Consider the following 20,316-nt stretch of genomic DNA (forward strand, 5'->3'; position numbering starts at 1 on the left):
AACCTTGTCTGTGGAATGTTGCTCTCTTTTGTATTTCATTCTCCCCGTTTGCAAATTCGTTCATGCATTAGGCATAACTAAACTGTTTCAAGCCTTAACGTATGCCTGAGTAAAGTATGGCTGTATTCATTAGCCTTTTAGCATGTGACCTCAACATCTGATTTATACTAGTTCCAGTGTTTCTTATGAATGCTGATAACTATTGGTATCCTATTCCTTGATACCAGTGTTAAATAGGAACCTAGCAAGATCCTAGGAATCTCTAATGCCTTTATAAATACTTTCTTCATGTTACTTTTCAGGACTTAAGTACTCAGTCTGAATCAGGTTCTGTTAATACAGTGAGAAAAGAGCCTAAATGGAACGTTCTACCTCATTTGCTGTGATTTCAGCTATTAACTGTAGGACACATCTATCTAGTGCAACTTGATTTTTAACTAGATCCTCCTTGCTATTTGAGATGGCAGTCTTTTAAGCAGTGCTAATTTTAGCATCTTCAGTAATGACCTGGAAGGGCAGGTTCTAAGTGTTTGTGAGTAAAACACGGTGATACTAATTTGGGAGTTGTTGAGAACTTGAGAGAGCAGAGAAGACTTTGAGGGGGCAAGAAGTAATCATGCTGAATTGGGTTTAGGTAAATAGAAGCAGTGTCATCTTATTGTTCTATAAAATAAAAGGTGGGAGAGCTGCAAAAGAAAAAAAGCTGTAGAAGCCTAAAAAGTACTTAAAGAGTCATGCTGATATAGTGTGTGTGGTCCCAAATAGCTGCTATCGTTTCATGTTGAATATTACAGACAGTGCGAAAGAGTAATGGTTCTAATGTAAATAACTTGGAGCACTCATATGAAGCTCTTAAAAGAGTATAGAGAAGTATCAGGATAGAATCTGAATTTCTGAAAATAAAAAAGGAGTTTAATTTGAAAAATTACTTTGTTTTCCCCATACCCTGTTTTGAAAGTTCTTATCTGAGCAGCAAAGCTTAAGAACACTGGGCTTAAAAATTCTACAGTTGTATTATGTTTTATGTCTTTCAGTAAGTGTTATGATTTTAAAACATTTTTGAAAAGTGCTTGGAGAGTGGAAAATGATAGAGAGTAGTTCTGCTGCAAGTGCTCAATTACTCTGCAAGCTCCAGAAAACGCTCACTAAAAAAATACCTGATGTTTGAAGAGAAATTCTGTCGTCATAATCTATCAAACTAATCCGCAATTAAGTAGACCAGACTCAAGGCTTTGGTTGTAATTGTAGTTAATAGGAGCAAGGAATTTGTTGGTGTGCTTTGGTGCTTCTCTGGTGACCCTCAAAAGGTGAGAGAGTGGAATTTCTGAACTCCACACACTAAGCACAAGCTCTGAAGGTTTCTGCTTGTGTCAGTAGTGAGCCGCAAAGAAGGAGTGCATGCTGCTGCTGCTTAGAAGAATGAGGAAAGAAGTTGAACAAACATGACATTTGCATAACTGATAGGATATCAGAAAGATAAATGGCTAAAGACAGTTGTTCAGAAGTTGCAGTGTTTCTTCAAATTGCAGTGGTATTCCTTTTAATAGCATTAATTGAACATTCAGAAATTCAGTTGTGTTCAATACTCTAATATTTGAATATATAAGCAGAGATGTTTCTCCTTTGTTACCATGTATGCAAGGAATGATTACAGTAAAATTACATTTAGATTTTATACACTGTTGCTGTGTTGTGTTTCTGCACGTTTCATGCAGTACTGTTCTTACTTTTTATTATATACCACCTTTCCTGCCTGAGCAAGTCATGCTGTTTGCTAAATGCTGTGATCCATTTCCTTTTGGTTCTTGTTTATAGCATTCGAGGTGACTAAAGGATACCTTAAAATATATCCCCAGAGTAGTTACAGATTGTTTTGCAGGGGTTTCTAGGGACGAGAAACATCTTTTGCCTTGGATTTGTCCATTTTTCATCTAAGACAACAGTTGAGACATTTCCTCTGAGCAGCAACTGTAAAGTTTTTTAATTTGTTTTGCTTTTTTATTTTCCCCTATTCTGTTAAGGTACTTCTTGCTATTGTAATGAAGTGTGTGTCCTGTGTCTCGGGTTTTGCAGTCACTGTAATTCCAGTTGAGCCTGGATTGTAATGCTGGAAGTTCTGACAAAAGACAAACTGTAATGTTTTGTGTAATGAGGTGAAGGAAAGTACAACAGTGTAGGTGTTCATAGTTCTGCAGCTATGGTGTTGAGACTTTGTTCGATGTATAAACTTGCTCTTTCTATAACAGGTAGTTGTACTGTAGATAGGAAACACTGAAGGACTTACTGGCAGACACCAGAATTGTAGAAAAGTAAGTCTCTGTTAAATCTCATTAATCTTATGAATATAGCAGCAACTGTGTGCTTAATACAGATATGGGGAAAGAGAGGGAGCTGCAGGCGGGAGAAGCTACTAGTTTGGTATTTTTGACTTGCTTGACTTTGACTTTGCTTGAGTATGTGAGCAAAAAATGTTCCTTCTCTTTCATTTTATGGTAACATGAACGTGAAGTCTCAGTTCCTCTTTCTTTTCCAAGACAGTTTCCAATGAAGTGTTCTGCCACTTCACTCCACAGGCAGTCAGTCTGCTCTTCCCAAATGCTTTACAGGATAATTTAGTTGTGCATGAGTCATGCGTGCTGGGAAATCTAAGCATCAGAAGCAGTTGCACAGCTGCGCAGATTGAGGATTGTGCAATCAAATTAGGAAAAAAAAAAAAGACCCATCGCTAAATATTTTTGAAGTGCTGTATTTACGTTTGCATTTCTGAGTGAGATTAAGATTCAGATTAAATATTAGCTTTCTACAACACCTGTCACTTATTCTCGAGTGTTGCTGTTTTTAATTATCCTTATGTTTGTTTTTTATATTTGTCCATTTGGTACGCTTGCACAACTTTAAGAGTTGTGGTCTTAGTATAAGTCATTCTTTCATTAAATTTCTGTAGCTCCATGTGAATAGAATATATAACATTAAGTATAGATACTTCTGTCTTTGCATTTTATATGAGTTTCCTATTGAAAAAGCTGGGTTCTGGAATTGTTTCTGTATCAAGAAACTAAGCTTTTCATTAGTCTGAAACAGTGCATGTATACAAACCTCATTTTGGAATTTCATTTGTTGCACATTGTCACCTGAGATACAGCAATTCATGAGAGTGCAAAAGTTTGTTTCGTCTAAAATATGGAACAGACTTCTCAAGTAGGGACAACACCACTGCCTTCTCTGAGCAGAAACTGAAATCTCATTCCTTCTAATTTTTTTCTCTGGTTGTAATTTAACGCATGGAGTAGATGAGCATGAGCTGGCACTATTGCCAGAAGATGTCTAACCTGGTGATTCACTGCTTCCCCTTCCCCTGTGCACACATCAGGCACATTGAACAGCCCTATGGTGAAGCAAAGTCAGATGATTTAGTTGACTGAAACAATGTTTGGGTTGCCCTTAGGCTGGACTGGCTTTAGGCTGTGTTGACTGTCTGGTCACAGTAACTAATGCTAGCAGTAGAGAGAATTTAATACAGTTGTAGAAATGAGTGGCAAAAATAATAATTTGTTTAAAAAAAAAAGCTAACATTATCTTGAAAATTTTCAGCTTTACAAAGAAATTTGGTAAAGGTGATTAGAAATAGATACTTTCTCTATGAAGTCACTAGTATCTGTAGCCATGCCCTTATCTTCACAGCCTATAGGTACTCTGTTCCTGCTATCTTATGTGTGGTAATTTTCATGTACACATTGATCTGGAGGAGTGCTGAGTCTGTCTCTCCTTATTCTAGATGAGTGACATATGCAAGAATAAGTCTTTGTCCCCTATAAAAAACAAACCAGCCAACAGCAACAACAAAAAACCCTTAAACTTTCACAGCATAAATTCTTAGAGGCCTTCTTGGCTATCTTATCGACTTCAGTGATCTCTAAAGATGTTTAGAATGCAGTAGTGATAACAGAGCAAGAAATTTTGACCAAAGGTTTTTGTTTGAGTGCTTGGTTTTTTTATTAGTTGGTCCGATTCTTTATGTACAAACTATGAGCATTCTTTTGGATTATTTAAAGTATTAAATATTCTTTGGATTGAATTTCTTGGTCTAGGGTAGAATTTTGAAAGGGTTCATTTGTATGCATTTCAATAACTGCTTTAAACTACCTTTCACACCTCATGATACACAACTGCTATGAAAAGTCTGGCAGGTAAGGTGCTCACCTGACGTGATTAATTAGTCTTAAATTACTAATTACTAATAGTAAATTACTATTAGTAATAGTGGACTGACAAATGCTTTGTTTTTTGTTGCAGTAATAATAATTGTAAGGTCTCATTTCTTACATTTAAATGTGGGTTTCTATCAGAGCAGAATTGTTTTATGGAACGGAGGAACCTAATTTACCCTACCTTGTTTTGAATGTGTAGTAATTACATCTGTTGAATTTGATAATGGATGATTTCCAGGACAGTTTTCAACAAGTAGGAATTTCAGTTTTTGAGCACATATATGGTGTAATTACCTCTTCAAACAATGAAATAAACACCTCACCTGTCAGTTGCCTGCATTCTCGGTTGTCTTTAAGAGAATAAAGGAATGAAGGTGGGATTTTCTTCTCTGTAAAATAGACCAAGTTTAGATCCCTCTTGTGAGAACAGCAGAACGTCAAGATTTGGTACAATTTAGAGCACTTTCTTCTCTGCTCAGCTAACATCAGTTTAGAATCTGTTATTGAGCTGACTGTGTAAGCTATTTCTGCCCCAAATCTCATTAAAGTAGAGATTTTCAGGGAGATGAAGGTTTCTAGTTTAGAATTGTAGCATTAACAAGTTAGCTTGATTAACTCTATAAGGCGATACTAGTTCTGTGTTTCAGATAGACTTTACTATGAGCAAAGTTGCATTTCAGATGTGGGAAAACAACACATACTCTCAAGACTTAACCCTTGGTTTCCTGTTATGAACCCAGCAGTTACAGATTTACTTAATAGTTTCCTCCTTCTCAACTATGCCAATTTTCAAAGATACATAAAGCCACAGTTTTTAATAAGAACATAATAAAGGTTGTATTTAGAACCCACATATCACACTCACAGTTTTTTTTTTTAATTACATTACTTCACAAATCTGCTTTTCTGTGGCTAGAGTTGAAAGGATGCAAGCCTCCAGTGAAAGTCCAGTAAGAGTGGCAAGAGGCAGGGAAGAACCTTATAAAATAAAAAGTGGTGCAAGAGAAATTGTAAGGTGTAGCTGCAGCCTTCCTCTTGTGCAAACTAGTTTCACAGGATTTACAGGCAGCATTTGTGTCATGATTGCATGGCTTTGTTATTGAGGGAGGAGAATCTCCTATAAGGAACTGTGAATGCAAAAGAATGAGAAGATATTTTACATGAGAATATGGAAAAATATTGACCTAATGGCCAGGTCGTTAAACACTGCCCTTTGAGTTTATCGTATAAATCTGCTTATGTTTGTACTCTTTATTGATTATTGCCAGCAAGTTGAGGGAGGGACGTCCTTCCCCTCTCTACTCAGCGCTGCTGAGGCCATACCTGGATTGCTGAGTCCAGTTCTGAGTTCCCTAGTGCAGAAGAGACCTGGAACTATTAGAGAGTCCGGCTAAAGGCTGTGAAGACGATGGGAAGGCATGCAGGAACTCCTCTATTATGAGGACAGGCAGAGAGAGCTGGGACTGTTCAGCCTGGAGAAGAGAAGGCTTGGGAATTTCTATAATGAGTTGAAGGGAGGGTGTAAAAAGAGAAGGGAGCCAGTGGTGCCTAGGGACAGGCCAAGAGGCACAAACAAACATAAGGATGCACTTCACTGTGAAGGTGACCCAGCACTGCCTGGAGGCTGTGGAGTTTTCTCCTTGGAGCTCTTCCAGAGCTGCTTGGGCGCCCTACTCTGGGTGTCACTGCTGGAGCAGAGGCAGGCACCCAGAGACCCCTTTCAACCTCAGCTATTCTGTGATCCTTTGACAAACTCTGAGTATCTGTATTATCATCAATTTATTCTAATATCTTTGGTAATGTTGTGAAAGGGTGCATAAGCAACACATTGGATTATTTCTAGTTGTGGTTAGTTTTAATTCATATCTGAGAAGTTAAAGATAATACAGGTAGCCTGGAAAGAGATGGAGGGGAGGAAAAGAAGACTGATAAGCACTTACTTGAACACTAAAAAAGGCCTTCAGCAGCTCACTATCAAAGACCACAGAATCACACATGGAATCACAGAATGGCCTGGGTTGGAAGGGATCTCAAGGATCATGAATCTCCAACCCCTCTGCCACAGGCAGGGCTACCAACCTCCACATTTGATAGTAGACCAGGCTGCCCAGGGCCCCATCCAACCTGGACTTGAATAGCTCCAGGGATAGGGCATCCACAACCTCTCCGGGCAGCCCATTCCAGCACCTTACCACTCTCATAGTAAAGAACGTCCCCCTGACGTGCGACCTAAATCTTCCCTCCTTCAAATTGAAACCATTTTCCCTTGTCCTGCTGTTATCTACCCTTTCAAAATGTTGACTCCTCTCCTGTTTACAGGCTCCCTTTAGGTACTGAAAGGCTGCAGTTAAGTCACCCTGCAGCCCTCTCTTTTCCAGGCTGAACAAGCCCAGCTCCCCCAGGCTGTCCTCATAGGGGAGGTGCTCCAGCCCTCTGACCATCTCTGTGGCCCTCCTCTGGATCCTCTCCAACAGCTCTCTGTCCTTCTTGAACTGGGGGCTCCGGACCTGGATGCAGTGCTCCAGATGGGGTCTCACAAGAGCAGAGTAGAAAGGGACAGTCACCTCCCTGTCGCTGCTGGCCACCCCTCTTCTGATGGAGCCCGGGGTACCATTTGCTTTCCAAGCTGCAAGAGCACACTGCTGGCTCATGTTAAGTTTTTCATCCATCAGGACCCCCAGGTCCTTCTCTGTGGGGCCACTCTCAATGACTGCTCCTTCCAGTCTGTATAAATGGCTGGGATTCCTCTGGCCCAATTGTAAAACCTTGCACTTTGTTGTGTTGAACCTCATTAGATTCAGCCGGGCCCACCTTTCAAGTTTGTTGAGGTCCCTCTGAATGGCATCCCTTCATTCCACTGTGTCAACCATGCCACTTTTGTGTGAAGCTTTGCAACTACGAGCTGAGTTCTTTCTAGACACTGCAGAGAGCCAAAAGGACAGACTGCTTATCAGAGGGTGTAATCAGGTTCAGGCAAGAGCCCAGATCATCAGGCTACTCTGTGATATGAAGTCAAGTCTAAGAACAAGCTGGGAAGTTCAACTGGTGAATCAGATCCTGAACCCAGATTAGAGATCTGCAATGTGCCAAAGGCCAGCTCTTTGACACAGAACTCTTCAGAGGACAGGAAGCTGTGTGCTATTCTCTGTGCTGAAGGTAGCAAAGGGGAAGCAGACTCCAGACAAAAGTGGAAGGATGGTAGCAGATGAGCTGGTTGAGCAGAGATCAACCCAACTGGTGTGTTACAGGGAAATGATGAATGGAGGTGCTTCCTATAACCGTGACCTGGAGAGATGGAAACTGCAGTCTGTATTCAGTCCCAAGTTAGAAAGTGAAGTGTTTTCCCAGTAGCTGGACAGTCAAATGTGTTTAAAATGCAGAAGAGGTTTGGTTTTTCCTCTACTCCTGCAGCATGTTGATTACACCAAGTGTCTTGGTGTTGCCTGCAGACTGGTGGAGGATGCATTCAATGCAACTGTCCATGTCACCGACAAAGATACTGAACAGTGCCGGTCCCATTACTCTAATTTGCCTTCTGTTGGTGTGAGTATCATTACAAGCAAATAAGCGACTATCTTGAAACACGCTAACTTGCTCTGCTAGGTCAACCTGTATCTGATTAGGGAACAGGTTATGGCTCACCTGTCTTAAGCTCTCTTACTCTCTCCAGAAATCCATACTTTATCAAAACTAAACAGAGCAGATTCTTTCTCTTCTCTCTATTCCTTCCTCCTTAAAAGATGAAGAGAAAAATGATTGGACTGGGGAGGGAAACAGGAAGGAAGGAATGAAGTGAAAACATGAGTGATAGTGATGCACTATGCTGGACACAGGACAACAGATGGATCTCTGTTGGTCTGTTATGTTGGGATGTCTCACTAGAGTAAAATCTGAAAAGTCTGTAGTGTAAACTTGCAGACGTAAGTGTTCCTTTGTTCTTGGAAAGTGGTATCAAGGTGGTTTATAATTATCTTCAGAGTCTGTTTAATAAATAAGTTCTTGTTGCTCTGCTTGTGTTGGGAGTCAGGTACTGGTTTGGCTGTTAACTCACAGTGTGACTTTTCTGCTCCTTGGCTTGCTCACTGAGCGCTGTAACTCCAGAGTATCCCGCTGTTCTGTGGCATCAGCTGCTGTGGAAGTGCAGACTGTTGTCCTGTGATTTTGATTCTTTAAACAAGATCTCTAAAGCTAATCCTCAGTGATTATAATCGCTAGTTTGTTCCCCTGGCAAAATAGGATTATGGCACAGAGTATTAAGGATGCTAATCTGATTCAGTTTGCAGACACTGCATTGTTGGACAACTGAATTACTTCTTCTACTTTTTGTAAAGTCTTTCCTGGGTGAATGATTTGTCCTAATAGTGCTTGTCATCTTCCTATAATACTATCTGAGAACTGTAATCTGTGAAGTGATGAAAACGTTACGTATAAAGTTAAGATGTATGCAGATACCTCTTTCTTACAGTACGAAGACAAAACTTCTCAGAAATATTTAGTAATGTTACTGTTGAAGTGTCAGAGGAGACATTAAAGGCTTTGGTCACTGACTGTGTACAGAATTGGCTGTTTCCTCATCTGTTTTCGGTTCCAGTCCTGACAAAATACTTGTCATGAGCAAGACTGTAATGTGATTTCACAGTTTTCCCAGTCTTTGAACTCGTTTCTAAGCTTTAATACTGTCAGTGTGCAGAGCAGTCAATGACAAAATCGGGCTGAGGTTACTGAAATTCCTTCAGCCTGCAACATGGAACGTTTTGTCAGATGGTGCAAATTTTTTTGTTGTTACCTGAGGTTGGATTGTGGCTTTTTACCCTGGGACATATTCAGAACTGTGTTTCTTTGGCCGTGCAGTAGCTTGCTATCCAGTAACTGCGTGTCACTCTCAGAATGATAAGTCAGCACAGCACAGAGGCTGCGGTATTGCTAGCTTTCCTGCTTCTGCTACAGATTGAGCAATGTTGGGTATTAACAATTTGTATATCCATGGCAGCAGCTGAGGTTTTTAATTGAGGAACTTAGGTTTTCCTAAAAATAGTAAGTCGCTATTCTTCTTGATCGGGCAGAAAAATGTGAAAGCATGCACTGAATGTGTACGAAAGATAGGAAAACTGGAAACAGAAAGAAATAATTGATCATATTGAAAATAATTTTCAAAAACAACAGCAAAAAAAAACCAACCCACAAGAACCCAGCACTCATGATTTATAGAGACAGACTCCTGACCTTTGAACACTTGTGGCTGAAAGAGCTGGTGTGTAGGCGTCCAGACCTTTCTGCTCGCTTTCACATGCATGCCATTTCTACTGAGTTAGAGATCTATGTGGTTTTGGTTACAAAAGCTTTTCCACTGTGATTAGCTTTCCTTTTGGTTTAAGCTCGCCTATGTCCTTTTATAACATAAACATATTCCTGTCCTCTTCCTCTTGAAATCCCATTTTGAAATATCTTAAAAGCTTCGTATTTTTTTGGTTTTGTTTTAGACATTAATGTATATGGTTCTGTGCTTAAGGTCTATGGTGCTTAAAATGGTGATTAAGAGCAAAAAACAAACAAACAAAAAAAAAAAGCAAAAAAACCCCAAACTTCTGCATGCTGCGGAGATGAAGTCTAAAATTTTCCTCTGTTAGGAGCTGGGTGAGAGTTGGCAGAGTTCTTCAACTCCAAGTAGTTTAAAAACATGGGTTTCATGTTGCAGCCTCTGTAACCTAGCCTACATGGGACTCTTTGTCACTGTTGCTGTTTGCACTTGTCAAACGGAACAAAACAGGAGAGGAGAGGAGGCTGTAAGCACCTAAAAAAGTAGGTCAATGGGGCAGCAGGTTATTTGGTCAGAAAAGAGTGAGTGGCTTCACTGAATCATGCCGTAATTGTTTTTCCTGTTTTTGGCAGATTGTTCTGCTGTGTTTTAACTTCCTATGTTAACATTTATGTCTGGTTTTTAACCACTTAAGAGCCTCTGCTAGGTGCATGGGAAGGGGAAATTTAATTTTTCTAACCCAATACTTTAAAAAGTACAGAAATAATTCTGATGCTTTCAGTAGCGTTAATGGATTTGAGAGGAGCATCAGCTTTGTTTTTAGATCACAACGTCCTTTTTAGAATTCAGTGCTTTTTATAATAAGGTTTCTAGAAGGTTTTGTGGACACGTCGTTCAGTGAATTCATTTTATTTTAAGAACAGAAAGCAAGGAGAGAGAAGTGAGATGAAGGCGGGGAAAAAAGCAATTTCAGGTGACTTAGAAATGTAGGAAGTAGCACAATGCAAGAGAGAAACTATGAAGATACATTTCAATGAAAAGTGATAGCATAAAGGAACCAGAAATTGATGATCATTTAGACTGGTTTTCTTAATGTAAATACTGCATTTGTGGGGTAAGTTTGGAATATGTTTTTGGAATGGTTTTTGAGCTGGGTTTTGGAAGAAGAATTTGATGTCTGTCTGAGGCAGCAGCAATAATGCAGCTGGACGACTTTGCTAGTCACCAACAGCATTCTACACATTCTGCTGTCCTGAGAGTAGCAATTCTGGGGGTTTGAAGAGAAGGCATCAGTGGCAAAGCCAGAGGAGGGCCAAGTAAGAGTTTTAGCAGAAGAGATGTTTAAATAACAGTATAGAGTCGCTTTGCAGGTAGCAAATGAAAGCGAAGGTGTAGGTGGTGTGGTTGATGCCACATTTAAAAGTAAAAATGATGTCAAGGTTAAAGATAGACACAAAGTGACAGCAGCTTGAAGCAGAGATGAAATAGTTTTAGGATATACTGCTTAACAAGGAACAGAGCTTTAAAGCAAGGTGATTTCTGACAGTGAAAGTAGGCAGAATATGGCATTAATAAATCCCCCTTGTTGGAATGAATACTTTTTTTATTTAGAAAATAATAATTCTATAATTCATTGACTGAAAAACTCTCCTTTGTGATTTTTTACAGTTCATAATTTAATGCTTTTCTGCAGAAGAGGATACTCCACGTTATTCTTGAGAAGAACCAGCGTTTCAGCCCTAAACCATACACTTTAACAAGTCCCAAAGTATAAAAGGTAAAATAAAAGGTATTCTTTTAATTAATAAAATTCCTCTGGCTTTCTGTCATCAGCACTAAAAGGCCGTGGCAAAGTATTGTCTTTTTTGCTGTAGAACATGACTGAATTTGATTTTTAGAAATAGATATAGCCCTTGATTTCTGTGCTGTTTGCTTTAAAGTTGCCTGATTTCATTGGGTGTATCTCTGCAGTTTATCCACTGACATGTATAACCACTGCCAGTTACAGTGTCTTGCTACTTCGGATGCAAAGCCAAAAGGGTCAGACCTTGAAGAGAGAGAAAAAAATGCACTACGTGTACATTTTAGATAGTTTTTAAGTTCTTTAATTGTCTTGGATGCCAGATCAAGTCACCAGTTCTGACAGGAGGTCTGTATACTGTAACAAGGGAATTATTTTGTACAATTCCAGAAACTGAGCACTTTGTTAAAGTGAAAAATATTGACTCTTAAATTCTGATTCTGCATAAGGAAGGTGTCATTTATGTCACAAGTTGTGTTTAGTGACAGACACTCAGCTGTATATTTTTTTTACATATTAATGGAACAGTGTCTCATTTAGCCAATGGAATTACATGTTATGCTCAATCCCTCTAAGTTCCCAAATTGTTTAAAAATTGATGCAAGGTTTAAATTGCAACTAGTGCATACCTCCATCAATGCATATTGTATAATCTGAATGAAAACAAAGTTCCAGTCATCTTTGATTCTGTGCTAGTGATTGCTGTGATAGTAGATAGTGATAGTAGATTGCTTTTACAGCTGAGCAATGTAACCTCTCTGCTGTTGCTTACTTTTCACAAAAATTTGAACAGAAACTTTCAAAATTTGTTTTTCTCTTCCCATTTCTGGCTTGTTTTCAAGTAGTACAGCTTTGTTACTTTATAAACCTTGGCCAACAAATGTAGGGAGTTTAGTCTGTAGGAATGGCCAATACAATTGCTATTTTGAAGTATTTGAGTAGTAGAATGGTTTACTTCAAGTGTCACTGCAGGGCAGTGGATTTTGGAGAATAAGTGCAACACAAAGCTGGGCCTTATTACTTGAACAAGTGGTTAAGAGGGCTCTTAGGCAAAGTTGCATGCATGTTCTATTATGTGCCTTGAAGGAGACTGTGCTGCAGCCCAGCTTTCCCAGTTATTTTTTCCCATTGTGCTCAGTTCTGAAGTTTTGCAGGGAAAAAGGCTAATATTGTAAAGGAAACATCCGTAATACATGGCTGCTGTAGACAGTGAGACAGTTCGGTCGGAACATAAGCTTTCTTCCTCAGTTTCCCTTTCTGTTGAAAAACTGGGATTAGCTCTTCCTGGAACATTCTGTCAACTATTTGGATCATGAGGTAGCAGCTGCTGTATTTCTTGTGGTATTAACACTGCAAGTTCTGCTGCATTTGGCACTTTTAGAAACAAGTAAATCCCTCCTTCTCAGAAATTGTGAGTTGCTGAAGTGACTAAAATGAGCTCCTTTGAAATAAATGTAATTCCTGTTTAATGTTAAGTTTATAGCATTTTAAAAACACCTGAAGATCTGCAACTGTAGCTCTTATATAAAACTTCTTGTTGCACACAGTTGTTCCTTAATCTCTTACATTCCAGTCCTGCTGCTCCATAAGCAGCTTTTGACTACTGACTTTTTTATGTCTAAGAGAGAGATTTTACTGCATTGTTTTATCTTTGGCATTCAATCTTTCTGTACACCTGTGTAGTTCTGTAACTTTTGGGTGCCAGCAAGTAGATATTTGTTGAAATAAATACTCACTTAAATTTTAAATCCCCAAATTTGGAGCCAGGAAAAAGTTTATATTGGCTGTGTCCAAATTTATTGGTTATGACATGTAATGAAACTGTGTTCTCTTAAACTCTGTCATGTAAAATAAAATATTAAAGTCCAGGTTTGGAGGTAATGGTGACTAGGTTAGAGAAGATGACAGTACAGAGCAGGAGACTGAGGGGAGATTAAAAGCAGTTTAAAGAGCAAATAGAAACAAGAATGCTCTAGTGAAGTATGTGGTTATTCCTCCAGAGTTACATTTTGATTGTTTTTTCTTTTCCTACAGGCAAACGTACAAATGTCTACCACAAGACTAAAGTGTGCTATGTTATGTTTTTTACCATAAGCACCCATAAAATGAGCTCCATTGCAGACAGGTATGTTTATAGAAACTGTGAGTTTTGAGGGACTTATTGTTAAATATTTCCATTACTGATTTTATCTTTACAGTTAATACACAGAGAACAATAATTTATGCAAAAAAAATAAGAGGGGTGAGATTTTGGCTACTTTTGGCTGCTATTTTGGTTGCCTTTAAATGTATCGTGTTGCAATCATTGGAAATAGTTTATTTTATTGTTTGAGACGAATCTTAAAGTGTATGACTTTTTTCAGACATGGAACAGCATCTGTGCAAGTTGATTTTTAATGCTTACTTGATTTTTTTTTAAGTACTTCACTGTTTGATTAAAGAAAACAAATACACTTAAATGATTAGTGGTGCTACAGATGACAGTAAAGTGACCTGGTAACCCATTTCAAGGGAAAAGTAATAGCTGAGGCGTGGTTTCTACTTGATTCCTTGCCCTAGACTTTCTTAGCAGCTTGGGTGAACATCTGTCCCTAATATACTGCTTATTACCATTTTTGAGACTTCAGGAAATGAGACTTGCATAAAATTTACAGAAAGTTAAGCCCATTCTGTCTAAAACCCAATAAATATAAAGGATAAATGTTTTAAAATACTTACATGACTTTTTATTTTTTTTGTGAAGTTGTGCTGAATCTCACTGAAGCTTCAGCATTTTGAATATGGGAATTCTTTCTGAAAGTTTCATGTTGATGTAGTAACAGAAGACAATTACTTCCTAACATCTCTGCTTATCATTATATATGATTACCTGATGATTTATCAGTGTAAATCGAAGGGATGAAGTAAGCTTTTTGCATGGACAGTTACTTGCCTCAAGGGAAGGAAACAGGAGGTTAAAAAATGAAGGCTGGACACACAGTAGCCAGTGGGCAAACAGCACTAAATAAACTGATTGCAGACAGAAGAAACGAGAGAAATAAAATATGAGTCAATTATACAGCGGTTCTGAAAAGCAGAAGAACAATTTCAACTTGACTTTTAAAAGGAAATAAAATAAAGTATTGTATAAAATATACTGAGGCTTCTTAAAAGTAAAACGTTCTCATTTTGATATCTTAAGACCTCATTAGCAATACATGCACAATTTTCAAGTTGAGTAAAAATTGTGCTACTTGTTTGGGAACCAAATGTAATGAATAATTAGCATTAGTGTTTGGAGTTAATTGTATATACATAAAACTACTCCCATGGATGAAGTATAGCACGTTCCTAAGCTCTCTTCCATTATTAATGTATTTAAGGCAAAACAAGTACTTTCTTACTTAAGTATTTCCAATATTGTAATAGATGTTGTGAAAAAGTAGAAGTAACAAATTATATTTCTCCTGTAATGTTTTCAAAAGGATGAGGTAAAGCAAATAATTAAGAAGATGGAAAAATAGAATTAAATAATGTTCAATTAAGTGTTTGTGTAGGGTTTTGAGTTCGCATTAGAAATACCCTAAAACTAGTTTGGGCTGTTTCAGAAATGTGAATCTTTATGCTGTCTGTCTTTAAACAGCCTACAAGAAGTTATAGCAGGCTTGACTTTGGGTTATTGATGATGGTCCTTGTGAGACATCACAGTAATAAAACAGTGCTTCAGTTTCTTGATTTAGGGGAAATGACGTATAATGAAGTCTCTCTTTTGTTTTTTTTTTCTTTCTCATTACTTTTGTTTCTTTCAGAAATGATGGAAGCATTTTTGATGGTCTGGTGGAAGAAGATGACAAAGATAAAGCAAAGAGGTAATTTTTCAGTTTACCTAATACTAAGAATGTCCTATGCTTGTACCTTTGGGCCAAGATTTCTCAGTGGAATGAAAAGCATGAGTCTTTTGTAAGTAAGCACATTTTGCAACATTATTCAAGCAGTTCTCTTGCTGTTATTCTCTAGATAAGTTGCATATTTATTTGTATTTTTGTCAAAGTGGGGTCTGTTGTGAAGGCCCAGGTGCACCACTCCTTGAGAAGAATGCCAGTCTTTGAAAATGTTGCCTGTGATTTGGAGTCGATGTGACAGTTCTTACAACAGGGGTTTGTAGTATGTATCTTATTATAAATTCTCATAATTGCTATAAAACATTTTCTGTTTTATTTGTCAGAGTGTCTAGAAACAAGTCTGAAAAGAAACGTCGAGATCAGTTTAATGTTCTTATCAAAGAGCTGGGTTCCATGCTTCCAGGTAATGCTCGGAAGATGGATAAATCCACTGTACTGCAGAAGAGCATTGACTTTTTACGGAAGCACAAAGGTAATTGTAACAAGAAAAAATACATTTGTAAGGTATGAAAGTAGTTATGATATGCACTAAGTACATAAAGCATTAACAATTGTGCAGCTCCTTTAAGGGGATTGTCAAAAAATCTAAAGAGCCCCTGAAGAAAGATACTCCTGTCATCATAATTTAGGTACCTGACGTATTGCTCTGTTTTTGACAGTATTTTTCAAAATTGGTATTGTTTTGATTTTTTTTAATCCCATAGCTGTCAAACAAGTTTGCTTCATAAAGAGAAGCATTTATTTTCTAAATAACCTTGAAGTTGTTTGAGCTGGGATGACGGAGACCTCTATTGCTTCATAAGGTGCAAGTTGTCAAAGTTTTGTTTGTCAGGAGAGCTCTGTTGATCCATTTCAGTGAATGTATTTGTTGGAAGCACTCATTTTAATACTTAGACTGTGTTTTGAACAGTTGATTTGTCTCTCCTGCAAGATAAATTACTGAAAAAGCGAATCCAAGGGAATCTATGCTCCCTCTCTGCTATCTGAAATCTACATGGCTGTCAGCTTTAACTGGGATGATAGAGCGTTGTGTTCTCCAGCAAGCTTTATTGGGCTAGTTTGTTTGATGAGAGACAGAGTGGCATGCCTTGGGAATTTGGGAATGCAGACCTGGAACACAGGCATTTTCTTTCTACTTTCTAGCTGTAGCATTGAGGGGAAAAAAGGCAGAAAATCTATAAATGCTTTCAGCTGAACTTTCTCATTTTGAAGACATATCCACTTATATATAAGATGATGAGTGTTTGTTTTGTAAACTTGAATGTGAAATGTCAAAACTAGAAATATCTTTGGATATCTTTGCTGTGCTTTTGTTTCTCTAGTTGTTTGCATCAGCTCATGAGGGAGGGATACATCAAGTTGAGTTATATTGAAATTCATTACTGATTGTTTTCTTTTAGCAAAAAAAAACCATCTTCTACCAAGCCTACACTATTTATTTCTGATATTTCTGGAAATGACAAATCCCTAAATCTGCTTGTACGCATGTTCTTAATATGGCACCTTGTGGTTTGCACTGCCAAAAACAAGATTAAAATTCAAGAAAACATGCTCTTTCCCTAGTTAAGCCATTTCCTTGAGTAATTTCTTAGCTTGTATGCTAATTAGAAAGCTGTAGCAACAAAGGAAGCAGCTTATAGTTAACCATAAAATAAAATAAGTAGGCTGTTAAGTGTGTGAGTAGGAATTTGTTTATCCCACAGTGTTTTAAGTTCAAGGTATGTTAAGATACGGTGAATATTCCATTAGTATTATTAACACAGTTCAAGCAGCACCAGATGTATTCTGCATAGTGCCATAGAATAAACTTAAACTTACTTTCTTTTTTTTTCTGGTGCTGTTTTTATTCTGTTGTTTTTTGTTTTTGTGTGTGTGTGTGTGTGTGTGTGTGTGTTTGGTTGTCTTTGGTTTTGAGGCTAAAAGAAAAAATGTAGCTGTAGGACTGGATATGTTTTAAGGCCTTGGGTATTTGTCCTTGACCTAATGGGACAGAATATTTGTGTGACTGCAGTTATCATAGTAAGGTATCTAAAGCTGTGATAGCCAGTGCTTACCAGCATTGTTCTGCACAGGTTTACATTACAATGTTTTGCACAAAATGTTGGCTAAGGTCAGACGCTTGCTTTGCCTCCTGAGGTCCTTGGATCTGTTCGTGGTATTACCCTAACAGTGATTAAATTGTTCACAAAGATTGCCTGCTCTTCTGTTGAAAATCCTACTGTGTTCAGCCACCAGATTTAGATTAAGTATGTTGCTTCTGGTTCTTTCTGGACCACTTCCACTTTGACTAAGCTTGGTACGCTGGGAACAGGTCCAGATGAACTATCTGATTTGTTTGTTGGCCAGAGTGGATTCTGCTTCTTACTGTAAACAAACCAACAAACAAAAAAGAGCAGGCTGACCATGCTGAAGTTACATGACTGAGAACTTCTCACTTTGTAATGCTGCTGTAAATACTACACCTTGCTTTGCATGTGTAAACAAGAAAAATTTGAAAATGCTAAAATAGTGAAGAATTGATAAGCGAGCAACATCCACACATAGAGGAGACTGGAGAAGCTTTTCCTACTTCCTACTGTGGCTTTTAGGAAAAAACAGTGGTTTTTAATAGTGTAAATCCTTATATTGCATTTTTGCTTTATTGTAGAAATTACTGCACAGTCAGATGCCAGTGAGATTCGACAGGACTGGAAACCAACATTCCTTAGTAATGAAGAGTTCACGCAGTTAATGTTAGAGGTATGTTATTTCTATTTTTCTGGAAGTAGGGTATTACCTCCTGGGGAGCAGTGAGTCCGTGGTGACATTTTTTGGTTTGGTGGCATGTCTTTCATTTGCAAATTTTAGTTCCATCTATATATTTTTATGAAGGTAAACAGCTGAATTTTCTATGTACATGAAACGTATGCGATACTGAAATAGTTGCTTCTGTTTTTAAAGATTTTGCTAGCTGTTTCTAGTGTTTCTCAAGTCTTCTCACAAACTGTGTCCACAACTAGTGACTTACAGTTGGAAGAAAATGATGTAAGATTTTTGAAGATGTGACCTTTAAGATTTCCTATTTAGAAATGCAGTTCTGTCATGCCTTTCTGTTGGTAATTTTCCATCAAAAGTCAGTCATGTTTTTTTCAGCAGGAATATGTTTAAGTAGAAGATAAAGCAATCAGAAGTGTATTGCACAGTATTTAAGCTTAAGTAAGGTCTTGCTACAAGTTTCTCCTATTGAATTTGGAGATACTGAGATTTTTAAATATTGAAATGTGTTGATTTCACCACCTCTTTCATTCGTTCTTTTTATCATTTCTCCTCCTTTTCTTTCTTTTGTGGACAGCTCATTTTCTTGAGCTTTCTGGTGTTTAAAATGATGGTGTAATTAAAAATAACAAGCAGACAAGATGGCATGCCACAGAGCCAGCTTAACAACAGCTAGATGCATAAGGGCCAAAATCTTGCCTGTGAAATCATAGATTGTTTGAGAACAGAGCAATATAGAAGTTGTAATGCTCACAGTGTCAAAGCAAGACTGAGAAGTTTTAATACAGAATTCTCATTATTATAATAAATTCAGTTAAAACTGGTCTAAATTCTTTTCAATGTTGCATATAGCTTAACATTTTTAATATGCAGTTTCTTTTTATTTAACTGCCTATTATGTTTAATTTCAGGCTCTTGATGGTTTTTTTTTAGCAATTATGACAGATGGAAATATAATATATGTGTCTGAAAGTGTAACTCCTTTACTTGAACATTTGCCAGTAAGTATGAGTTGCTTTCAGTAATGTGCCAGTTTGTCTGTGGATAATATTCTACTATGAGTACTAATCATCTTTGTTCTTTTGGACATTATAGTGCAGATGTGTATAGTATTCTAATGCTTCTGCACAAATCCTTGCTCCTGGTTTGTGTCCTATATTAAGCATTTCCTTTGGATATGCAGAATGCAGTCAGTGTTCTCTTATGTAGGATTAAGAAGTACCAGACTAGCGTCCGTTTCTCTTCAACATGACTATAACAACAGTTGTGACTGTGGGAGGTCTTTTGGAGTTCACACCTATCATGACCTCTACATGAATCAGAAGAATATTGCTAAAGAGCAGTATCTTGGAATTTTTTTTAACTAATTTTTTACTGCTTATTTGCCAAAGAACTCTCATAAGAAATACATTATTGTTGAGTCTGCTTTTTAGGCTAGGTGAATACTTCGAATTTTATCACATTCACTCATCTTTAATTTTGGTGCCATTGCTCACTGCTAAATTAAACGTTCTAGTTTTAGAAGTCACCTTTGAATAATGTTACTACTATAATGTTTGTAAATCATTCCCAATTGGATATAGTTACTGCAAATATTGTAAAGTATGTGGTGTAGGGAGGTGCTTTTTGTTACAAAGTGCTGTTTGGATGTGTTGATTGCCACTGACAGATTACAATGCACTAGACCACCATTATATAATTTCTCATTTAAATGCTGCTTTATTTACCTCCCAGAGAGATTAATAGAAGTTCCACTGTACTTAAATGCATGTGCATATCTGATGCATTCATGGCATTTTCATTAAATGATTCACGGTGTCAAAACAAATGAAAATGGTGGGTTTCTTTACTTGCGAAGTGTTGGCATGTAGTCCAGCAAGTGATGTTGATGACTTAGTAATATTTTAGTGATCTTTTTCTGATCTGTGGAATTGTTTTGCACTAAAATAGTAACGTTTGTGATTTTGTATGTCTTGCATTATTTTAAAATGTATGAAATATTTTTCTTTCAGTCTGATCTTGTGGATCAGAGTGTATTTAATTTTATCCCAGAGGGGGAACATTCAGAAATTTATAAAATTCTGTCTTCTCATCTGCTGGAAAGCGATTCATTGACACCGGAATACTTAAAATGTAAGTAGTTGCATTAAAAACAATCCACTTCATATTGTATGTGATTAGTTCTTTTTTTTCCAGTGCTGTGTAAGTGGAAATGTGTGGATGAGGCCTGCAGAATGAAACATGCAACTTGAATGGAAGCACTTTCATGCTGTGCTGTTCCTCTTTTCCCTGAAGAGTAATTTTCTGTTGCGTGGCATTTCACTCTATGACTTTGTTTGCATAGCTTCTATTTAGACCATTCTCGCAGCTGACAAGAATGAAAATAGGCCATGGGTGTTGGAAGGACATTAAGCT

The 20,316-nt window shown here is 37.6% G+C and overlaps 1 protein-coding gene across 22 annotated transcripts in view; it reads left to right on the forward strand.

Annotated features, from left to right (window-relative positions):
* Window positions 1-20,316, forward strand: part of CLOCK (clock circadian regulator) — a 55,311-nt gene that overhangs the window by 15,282 nt on the left and 19,713 nt on the right. For 14 of the 22 annotated variants that reach the window (XM_046939816.1, XM_046939820.1, XM_046939819.1 and 11 more), the window contains 7 exons: window positions 11,134-11,242; window positions 13,301-13,391; window positions 15,055-15,114; window positions 15,471-15,619; window positions 17,795-17,886; window positions 18,813-18,902; window positions 19,914-20,034. In XM_046939816.1, coding sequence (XP_046795772.1) covers window positions 13,345-13,391; window positions 15,055-15,114; window positions 15,471-15,619; window positions 17,795-17,886; window positions 18,813-18,902; window positions 19,914-20,034 — 559 coding nt within the window. In that variant the 5' untranslated portion in view covers window positions 11,134-11,242; window positions 13,301-13,344. Of the gene's footprint in view, window positions 1-2,246; window positions 2,310-10,460; window positions 10,580-11,133; window positions 11,255-13,300; window positions 13,392-15,054; window positions 15,115-15,470; window positions 15,620-17,794; window positions 17,887-18,812; window positions 18,903-19,913; window positions 20,035-20,316 lie in introns of those variants that run through there. The other 8 variants (XM_040698656.2, XM_040698658.2, XM_040698660.2 and 5 more) reach the window with 5 other exon arrangements.

This window comes from Gallus gallus, chromosome 4, assembly GCF_016699485.2.
Source record: "Gallus gallus isolate bGalGal1 chromosome 4, bGalGal1.mat.broiler.GRCg7b, whole genome shotgun sequence".
Taxonomy (NCBI): Eukaryota; Metazoa; Chordata; class Aves; order Galliformes; family Phasianidae; genus Gallus; species Gallus gallus.